The sequence below is a fragment of the Tubulanus polymorphus genome, chromosome 5 (genome assembly GCF_964204645.1).
Source record: "Tubulanus polymorphus chromosome 5, tnTubPoly1.2, whole genome shotgun sequence".
NCBI lineage: Eukaryota > Metazoa > Nemertea > Palaeonemertea > Tubulaniformes > Tubulanidae > Tubulanus > Tubulanus polymorphus.
The window spans coordinates 12459927-12470865 of NC_134029.1; the positions used below are offsets into that span (position 1 = coordinate 12459927).

General features: G+C 36.6%; 1 protein-coding gene across 1 annotated transcript; it reads left to right on the forward strand.

The window, feature by feature from the left end:
* The first annotated feature begins 206 nt into the window (after nt 1-206).
* Nucleotides 207-9469, forward strand: LOC141906244 (uncharacterized). Its single transcript, XM_074795487.1, has 11 exons — nt 207-243; nt 325-395; nt 996-1081; nt 1264-1338; nt 1472-1556; nt 1799-1912; nt 2087-2161; nt 2769-2795; nt 7877-8623; nt 8706-8835; nt 9312-9469. The coding sequence occupies exons 1-11, from the start codon at nt 207-209 to the stop codon at nt 9467-9469; spliced, it is 1605 nt and encodes a 534-aa protein (XP_074651588.1).
* Nucleotides 9470-10939: the final 1470 nt, after the last annotated feature.

Below are 10939 nucleotides of genomic sequence, written 5' to 3' on the forward strand. Positions count from 1 at the left end.
AACCACCTTCCAAGTGGGCATGGTATCCCTATGGACCCCTAGTCAACTTTTTACCCTAAGAGGTATGGGTATGATTTCCATATTTTACTTTTTCATACTGGTATATTTTGTGATCAATCTATTCTGTATTTGCTGTCACCTAGCGTACTATATTTTCAGTTTTCACTTTTGTTCTCTCTAGCTTCACTTGTGTATTTATTTGCAGAATGCCGCTTTGTTTTGAATTTGTGCTGAAAACAACAGGTAGGTCGATGTGACTTTTCACAGAAAATTGCTGATATTTTCCTAATCAATTTTTGTAATGATGTAGCTATCCATTTGCAGACACTTGCCTGGAATGTGGAAAAGAGAGCATACGTCAGTCGGAACATTTGAATATGTCTTGTGCCATCGAGGTGAATATTAAGAATGTATTATATGCTAGTATTAGAAATTGCTCCACTGTTGTTGGATTGTATACAACCATGGAAGATGAACCGTGTCGACCCCTGATAGATTCAAACAGCTCATATCAGTGACTTGGAATTAATTTTGACCAGTTCCAAGATATACGGATATTCTGATTATGTGAAAAATTGGCCTTTAGTGGGTGTGGCAGGAGGTGGTATATCGCGGGTTTGGTTCACTGCAAGTTTTTTTAGTAAAATAACAATAATTACGCAGAAGCTCATCTGCAATTTGACTTATAATAGTGGTAGGGCTACAAGATCTGTTAATGCAAATATGCTTATGGTACCTAGAACACTCATTAGGTCTGGTGATCATGTCTTTAAATCTTATGGACCTCGTTTATGGAATACACTTCCTGTGGATATGAGAACAATTGTTACATTGAGACATATAAAAACTTATTTAAGAATTGTCTGTTTAAAAGGGCCTTCCTCGACCAAGAGATAGCACAGTTAGCAAGTTTTTCAGTATAGTGCTTTACAAATTACTTGTGCTATGTCAATGACAAACCTATAATTAGATTCATCTTTGAATTCATTTTGTAGTCAGAAGAACGGAAAGCATTCCAGACCATTCAGGAATGCGTAACTAATTTCTTCAGTCTAGAGGAGGTGACGGTTCGGTGTTCAGAGTAAGATATCAAAGATTAAGTACCAGTATACTCTCTTTCAGTCCACTTCTAATACAAATGATGTAACCTTGTTATTCTTATAGTATTAACAACTATAAGTTTGGTTGTGTGCACTGTATATGTATAACCTACCGGTAAATATCATCAGATATAATACATGTCCCCACTTAATCCATCAACAGGTGTCCGTGTGAACAAGCTTTTCGCTTTCAAGAACTTGTGAATGCACCTGATTTCATTGTCATTGATTTGAAAAGGTTAGCCATGTTATTTGTATTTTTTGAGCTGTTTCACATCGTAAATTTGATAATATCTATAATGGAAATATAATGATAATATATATAATATATGAACTTTCTAATTGAAATACTTATAATGGATTTCATATAGATATCGTTGGTTCGGCAATGCAGGGAAACTCATGCACCACGTAAACATTGGAAAGAATTTAGATATTCTTGTTGGAAATGATCAGGTAATCTTCTACTATTTCACTTGGAAGTTGTTTAAAACAATGTAAAACGCTTGCATGACATTGTGGCATGCTCTAGGGGAAATTTTTTCCCAGTTACGTTTTAACTCCTGACACTATTAATCATTATAATCAGTATTACTCAATAGCGTATTTTATTATCATGATCATTTGAAGTGCTTTGATCAAAGTAAATCTTGAGTGTCAAGAATCAGTCATCATGTTTTTTGTATGTGTGATTTCAGTATGTTTATGAGTTATATGCTGTCATTACTCATCGAGGTGTCGAGGTAACCAGTGGGCACTTTGTTGCGTATCTGAAAGTTCTGAATGGTTGGGCTCTTGCCGATGATGATAATGTAAGTTTAGCAAATCAATAATGAAATGAAAGCTAATTTATGATCAAAGTATGATTTGGGTCGTTGAATTCTAATGCAGTTCATGTTAATACAAATGTATTCCAAAACCTGTCATCAATTAAATCTATTGATATATAATGAGATTAGGCTATACATTATTTTTTCATCTGTCAGGTTTCCAGTATGAGAGCTCCAATCTTTCAAGGAGGCGAGCCGTATGGTTGCTTTTACGAAAAGAAAATTCACTCTGTAAGTACAATTTGCTTATTCATATTGATACACGGATATATGTATCAATAACCACAATCAATTGCAAAATTGTAACTCCTGGTGGCTTTACCTGTGGTCCGATTAGTGCTAAATTTAACAAGCACCTGCAGGGTGTACCCCTCAACGATTAACCAAACCCTCATCACATTTGATTAGTTTTTAGTATATGGTCACCAGGGGACATTGAATATTGGAGTATTCTGATTGTTGAGCAGCATTTCAAACCACATCCCATGGTGTCCCTGGATAGTTTAATATTGACAAGTTCGATCCCTACGTTATCTTGACTTAAGCACGTACAGAAGATTCCTATCTGTTTAATCAATCACATCAGTTTAATAAAAAAAAAGACCTTGCCTACAAGGCTGTCAAATTTGTATTATCATGTATAGTATATATTTAGCCCACATTTGATTTGTGAAGTGTTAGAAATTTTCTTATCATTATTACTATAAGATATATCATTTATTATAGAGGTTTTGATTCGCAATTATTGTGCAAAGCTTGGAGCACAGGTTGACATGACTACAGTTTTTTATGTATTGCTCAGCCTTTTTTTAAATGTCTTTCAATTCATATATTGCAGGTTTATACATCAGAAATGCCTCAAACTGTAAGTAGAAATAATTTATTTCTTATTCCTGAATTGTACCTCATTGGGTTTTGAACCAACTTTTGACGTATGTGGTCCTGAGCTTAATTTCTATATATAAACGTCTGAATCAGACAGTGATTATGTATATTTGTGACAATTTGCTGAAATCTAATTTACCGGTAGTTAACTCAACCTATGTTCAACGGAGGAATGATAAATTGCTGATCTTAGTTAAGATTCAAATAGATGATTTGGGGAATTAATACACTTATCATATCGAAATTTGTATGGGAAAATTTAGAGGTTTAACAAGTTTTGAACCTATGAGTTTTAGAAGTTTTGTAGAAAAAGATTTTTAATTAATCATTGTTTAAAGTTTGGCCCATCACCATAAGAAAAATTTGGTCGATCGGACTCAAGTTGGCAGTCCTATGACCTTTTTAGTGCCCAAAAATGTCAATTTTGGCACAAATTCTGAGTCCTGTAGCTTCTTACTGGTTTGCCATTTCTCATTGCAATTTGTGATGGGTATTCTTTGGACCCCTAGTTTGTGTGGCGAAAATGGACCGTGTTTAACATCTCCGGTTCGTTTTCGTTACAACATCTCATCCTTTCCTCCGATATCTCCAGGTGGAGCGATTTCATATATATAAATATGTTTTGTATTGTGTAAATTTGTATCTGTGTACTACTGTCAATTTTTCGGGCGTCTCGTTACGGTCTATCGCGTTCGGGTTGGGGGTTTTGGTCGGTTTCTGTCGGGAAATAGCACGATCACATCTTTTTATTCGGCTTTTATCATAAATTCGCGCTATGACATTCTGGTTACTTACCGGCAGTCTATTCCTTTGTATTCGCTTTTCAATTTTGAACTGCCGTTTTGTGATGTCATAATCCCACTTTCATCATATTTCCGTAGTTTGATTTGTTCTCATCGGTTTCTCGCTCGCGAGTTGAGCATTGTCGCACTGCTAGGCGGCTCACTATTATTGCGCGCGGATATCAAACTCGGGTTTGATTTTCAAATTCCGCTTTTGACCTTTCAAACTTATTCTTTTGGCATTTTTATCGCGTATATCGTGATATCCCTTACAAAAAATCACTCATGTGATTTTTTAAAAAACACGTGTGATTCACATGTGTAAAAATGGGACATTATCACACATGTGATTCTGTATGTGAATCACACGTGTGATTTTGTATGTGAATCACACGTGTGATTTTGTCCCATTTTTACACATGTGAATCACACATGTGATTCACATGTGATTTTGTCCCATTTTTACACATGTGAATCACACGTGTGATACAGCCCTGAATGTAAATCACACATGTCATATAACACAGTTATGTGTGATTTATAACGCATGTGATCTGCAGTCATCCTCATTGTTCCAGCTCCACACGACTGTATTCAAGAAGAAGTATAAGTACACATTCATAATGGTCAAAATTTGACCTCTTCCTTCATTGGACATGATGTTTCATCCATACTTCACAATTTCCTAAAAACTCATTGCCTGAAAGGAGATCTGCATATTGGCAAAACGAAATGAAGTTTCAAAATTACCAACCAAATGTAATAACTCACTTGTGTAAGCTTACATGTTAATGGGAATTTTATTTTCAAATATTTACAGATTTACTTCGTCAATTTATACTGTTTCAGCATTTGTCCAATCTTCTTTCTAATTTGGGCCGCGGTAACCCCCAATCTACAATTCAGAACATGATCTGGAATGAGACAAAATTATAAAACATTTAAATACTACACACAATTCCAAACAATAAATCAATAAATCAATATCCCTAATATCAATCATCTGATGAAAAAAGCCAAAGTTACATTATTATGATAAGTGAAACCAGACGAAAAACGGCGCTATTGTAACACTAGCTTATAAATTTTTTCAATCAACACTTACCATAACAGGGCTCAAAACCTCTTTTTCAGTAATTTGTTCCGGCTGAAAGTATACGTTTCATTCTCCGTGTAGATAAATTACTACTCGAGGAAATGTACTGACTCCCTAGATTAATAACGGAAAATTCCATTTTAATTTGTAAATGATTCATTCCAATGTAGAAAGAATTGGCAAATACTGTTCAATACCGGCTGAGCATTCAGTTTAGGAATGATACAATATAGCATTAGTATGCAAACGAGTGTCTTATTCCTGGACATATCGTGATTTAAAAATAGTTCATGGTGTAATCTAGGCCTACTTGTTAGGCATGGACATGTTGTACTTTGCATGCATCAATCATGTCCATGAAATAAAGTTTGGATGAATTTGATTTAATTGATTGATTGGTACACGCCACTGATTTTACCGATTACAGTACATTCAATTAACATCATCGACTATGAATATTTGACGAAACACAATAATACTTGCTTTTGAGCTTGGATTCAAACACCAGACTTTTCGAACTAAGAAATTAACCATCAAAATTGATTAAAAACAGCAACGACTATCCTCGAAATAATTGCAAATGGCGCCGTGCGTGCCTGCATGCTCATTCCAAGTCCTTTGCTAGCCGTCGTCAACGGTTCGAATCCCGTAAATACCTGCTAATTTTTCGAAGTCGTTTTTGAATATTAATATTTTTTTAGAACTCAACAGCGAATGTAAAAACATATCATAACCTTATTTTATTCATTTAGCGGAATGAAAATACAAACTCACTAGTCCGTGGACATTGGTTCTTGGTTTTTGCACAGTAGGGGTGTCAGTGTTAGATAAAATCTAACCATGTGTTGAAAATGTTGAAATAATGAGTACAGTTATGGAAATATTCTTATTCCAACATGGATTCTATGACTAAAATGCAGATGTTCAGAATTTGGAACCAACATGGGAATGGTTCATATCCGAAATATTCACACTGTGTTGTAGATTGGAATAACTGATGTTAATCACATGTGTTATTCTAATGACACGCGTGATCCTAGCGGTTACACATGTGATCTGTGTTGTTGAGCCAATCACATGTGTGAATCACACATGTATTTCTCAATCACACATGTATTTCAGAATCACACATGTGATCATGTGTTATTCACACATGTGATATGCTCCACAACACAGATCACACATGTGATAGCTGGAATCACATGTGTTTTCTGTGTCTTTCACACCTTTCACACATGTAATGTGTGTTATTCACACATATAACATGTGTGAATTTTTTGTAAGGGATCACTAATGGCCAATGAGCGCCCCCGGATTTCTATAAAATGCGGGTCGTTCGAGCACAGTCATTCTGATTTTCGAATCACACGCACGTACTTATAGTATCAGCGAACAACTTACAGCAATTAAATTCTTAATCGAATATAACTATTAAAATGTAAGCGATAAGAGACGCGCCCTCTCTATCCCGCCTTCGGGTTGGATAGGGTCATCTTGTCCAACCCGAAGGATGAGATATATTCACTTTTAGATCGTCCGGCCAAGTTAGATGTTGACCGAGTTTGATTTTGGCCAAGTTTGATTCCGGCCCAGTTTGATTTCAACCAAGTTTGATTTTTTCGGTCTCCTAGTCTAGCAAAATCTACCGACCGAGAGCGTCACTATGATGGACAGTCATGATCAATTTTGTTTAGTTTAGTCGAGCTGACTTTTGTTCATACGTAAAATCATTTTCCGGGCGTATTGATCGTCACATCATTTTCAACTACGACTGTATTGATCCACTCTCGGTCGAGCGATTTTGCTCCGATTGTATATAAAATATATATGTTTCTACATTTGAGCGCGATTGAATAATGATTTGAGATCGTCGCTATAATTTTCAAATCATCTCTCACCGTACGCCCGAATAAGGTGACTCTAACGTAATTTCGTGACTTCGTATAATTTGACGTTCCTGACGCGAGACCGTACGGAGATGCACCCGAGGTGTAAACTTTATGAACTGGAGAAATGATTAAATTCAGGAGTTCAACTCTTGACATGATTAATTTTATACAAGTCTTACATTTTCGTCTTTTCTGAACAAGGAGAGGAGTTCCACCGCTATTTTCTGTCTCAGTGCCAATTATTATTATTCGTCTTAATGAGAGGACCAGTTCGATCGGGGACGTATCGGCAGTAGTTAGATGAAGACCATCAATCGAGGATTCGAACCCCCAATCTTTGTATCGACTGACGGCCTTTATCCAGGGGAAGTCATGACAAAGTGTCATACGGAGCGAACGGTAGATGTTGGGAGAACTAGGTTCGATCGCGTGCGAAATCCTGGCCAGGTAGTCGCCTACGAGGATGCTGAGCCCTGATCATGGAATGAGAAGACTGAATATTTTTATTTGATTATAATTTCGACAAGAACTGATATCTTTTCCCTGAGGAGGAATTACTTCCCCCAATATTTTCGCATAACCCGATTATATTGTCTCAGGGCGAACCCTAGTAGCAAACGCCTATTGCATCTATTATATACGTAAACATATAAAGACCCGCTACCCAGGAGAGATACGCTACATTTGCTATTCTACCAGTTTGGATGGATTACCGAATAGACTAGTACCGTTATAGGCCGACTCTACTGTATATCACTTAGGGCGAGACCGCCACCTCTACTGTATATCACTTTGGGGTGAGAGGACGTTAACAGAATTATCCAACTCAAAACAGAACAAACTATATTTTGAAGAAGAATTCACGATTGATTTTTATTAATTATCTTATGTTGCGATACATCATAGGACGATTCACACTGTAGAGCATCAAACATTCGATTTAACAACTTAAATATCGGTATAAACAGAAGATGCTACATATTCACATAGTTTCAAGCTGCATATTTACAATTTCATATTATAATATTCATTGGCCCTGTTACTTATTTGATTGGTATTTTTTTTTCATTTGGTATAACAAACTCATCACACCTTCTGGAGACAAAACAGGGGCTTTGATTTTGAAATCAAAGATTCACATATAGTTGTGTGATTGGTGGTCAAATAAACAGAGTTTTCTTGTGGAAATTTTATGTTTTGGTAGTTTTCCCTGTATGAATAGTTGTTTTTAAACCCAACTTCGTACAATACCATTATAGTTTATCAATGTTAGCTATGCATTTTGTTATTTTAGATAAATACATCTCGGGGACCATCAGCTCTCAGCGACGATGTGTATGAGATCATGCTTTCTGTGCTAAGTGGAAAGAAGATGCTCTCATCATATCCAGTTACTTCCGGTGACAAAAAATATGATGCTGTGCGCAAAAATGCTGCAAATAAGTTATCTTCAAAAGCTTACATATGTCAAAAAGTTAACAACAAAAATGAAATTATATTCCTAAAAACGAGAAAAATTATTCCAAAATCATCAGCCATTGCCTCAATTATTGATCAGTACCACACGAGCATGGCTGGATCAGGTTCATCCAAATTAGTAGGAGCAATCAGCAGCAGTTTCCATGGTATATCAAAGCAAACTATCCAAGATCATCTTAATTCGAAGCCAACGCACACGATACGGAATCCATTATTTACGAACAAGCCACCTATTAAGAATATAACAGCATCTGCTCCGATGAGCCGGGTACAAATAGATTTAGTACTAATGGAAGAAGTTGAGAACGAAGGATCTACGTACAGATATGTGTGCAGTGTGATTGACGTATTTAGTAGGTTCCTTTGGTTACGCCCAATTCAGAACAAAACATCGAAAACGGTGGCCGAAGTGACAAAAAATATATTCTGTGAGTTCGGCAACCCGCAATACGTACAGACCGATAATGGAACGGAATTCAAAGGAGAGTTTGATTCATTTTTGAAGACTGCAAAAATAAAGCATATATTTGGTTCGCCTAGGCATCCCCAATCACAAGGAAAAGTAATGATTATATTTTGATTGAAAAAATTGGGAAGTAGTTTTTGTATTACAAATTTAACAATGTTTTTACCGTTCTTTACAGTCCGAAAGATCACATGGGAGCTGGAAGAAGATGCTTCGGTACCTACTCGGGAGAGATGATGAGACAAATTGGGTTGCGCACATTCCTGAGCTCCAGAGAATTATGAATCAACGATCACATAAAGCATTTTGTATGTAATTAGGGTATTCTGCCTACCTTTGTTAGAAACCTTATTGTTATCCTAGCTATCATAATAATAGCCCTACTCCTCTGTTATTTCTAAACTGCAAATTTGCAGTATAGAAGATACTACACCTTAATATCTACCGCGCTGGAACCGGGTGTATTGTACCTTTCAAATTTTAGGGGTCCAAAGATAGATATACCCCTTGGCAATAAGCTTCGTGCGGTATTGTCATCACCTGTCTCCATCTGGGCAGGGTGATGTGAAATAGGCATTATGGAACTCGTTCTTGCTCTACAATCTACACTTTTTAATGATTTTTGTATGTGTATGAAACTTGTCAGGAATATGTACCCTATTACAATTTTGTGATCTGAACATGACTCACTCACTGGCCGAAGGGTATTCGTTACGTATGTCTGGTTTAACCAGGCTTTTCCTATCAATTCATCTGCTATGAAAATACTAATTTTCTTTTTCAGCCGATAAGATGACTCCTTTCGAAGTATTTTTTGCCAGGAAGCACAATCAAGGTGAAGGCCTTCAAAATGGTCAGATGACGAAAGCAGACTCCGTAGATGAAGAAAATACTTCAGATGTGGCTTCTTCAAATGTGAATACAGTAAAACCCCTTGCATGAATACCTCCCTATAGTGAACACCTCCTATAATGAACACCCTATGTGCGGTCCCAAAACCTAAAATACATGCATCAGTACTTATGCGTTAACACAGTCATAGACGCAGTATTACATCAAGATCATGACCTCCCTATAGTGGACAGTGAGCACTTTTTCTAGTAGAGATGGTCCGTTATGGTATGTGCCAACCTGGCTATTTAGTCACTTCGATCACACATTCTGCTCAGGTGTTGTACCAAACTATCTCTCTAAAGTACTTGGATAATTGATGCGATAAGTTATCCTACTTTAATGAAAGTGTATTGCAGTCATGATTTAGATCAATTTAGTGTTTGGCTGTGTAGTTGTGGATTCATAAGAACATACCTGGTGTCGTCCCATGTCACATCATTACCTAACCCTCCCCATAGTGAACACTTTGCTTGGTCCCGATGGCGTTCACTATACAGAGGCTTTACTCTACTTCAGATGTGACTAGTAATAATACATGTTGATGATGTGTTATATAACACATGAAACTTTTGTACTTTAAAATTTCAAGCTCACTGCCTGGGGGAATGAATCCGCTTCAAAGCGAAAAGCAGCTGAAGCACTTTCAACTGTATATAATGCTGCAATGGTCAAGGGACATAAGAATAGATACCCTTGTTCCCAGTATGAACCTGGACACCGTGTTTTGGTGAATGTAAGTACTTGTTAAATCTGCATTCTTTCATCCAGTGTGGAAATAAAGCTTGAAATGCTTTTATCTTCCATTTATACACATTGTGTATTCAATCAACATTACTGGCTTAGGGGTATTGCCATCTGTCAGGAAGAGAATGCTCCTGCTCTAAAGTCTACTTCTGTTTTGAACCAATTTTCTGATTACATGGTAGGTGAATAATGGATGGAAGATGTGCTGTATTGTTTTTACTCGTGTAGATTATCCAAGATAGCCGCCACAGCTATATTTATAGAGCCTTCATAGTGTAGCTCTAGTTACATTTTATGTACAATTATTAAAGAATTTACCAATTTTCAACCCCCTCCCTATATTTTACAAACTTCCAAAAAATCTGCTTCCCCTAGTACGTGCAATGAGTTCTAAATCAGTTTATCATTATCAGGCAACAGCAATGAAAAAGACGAAACTTTATAGTAAGACTGGGCCAAAGTGCCATAAAGGAGTCATCCTAAAGGTCGGTAAAATGGGAAGAAAGTACCAAGTCCTGGTCAAAAATTCTCTGTTGTGGGTGGATATTAGTATGCTGACATCCCTGACAAGGATGAAGCAAAAGAAGCTTTTAGGAACTAAATGTAAGTACTAACGGAATTAACTGTTTCCAAAAGTGCACTGATTCATTAGAATTATTCACACTTGCATAAAAGAGGTTTTACTGTAATTACTGATGAATGATGTTGTTTTATTCTATGACAGCTCCTCTAAATAGATATTGTATGTGTGTTTCCAAGTGCAAGAAGACAAGG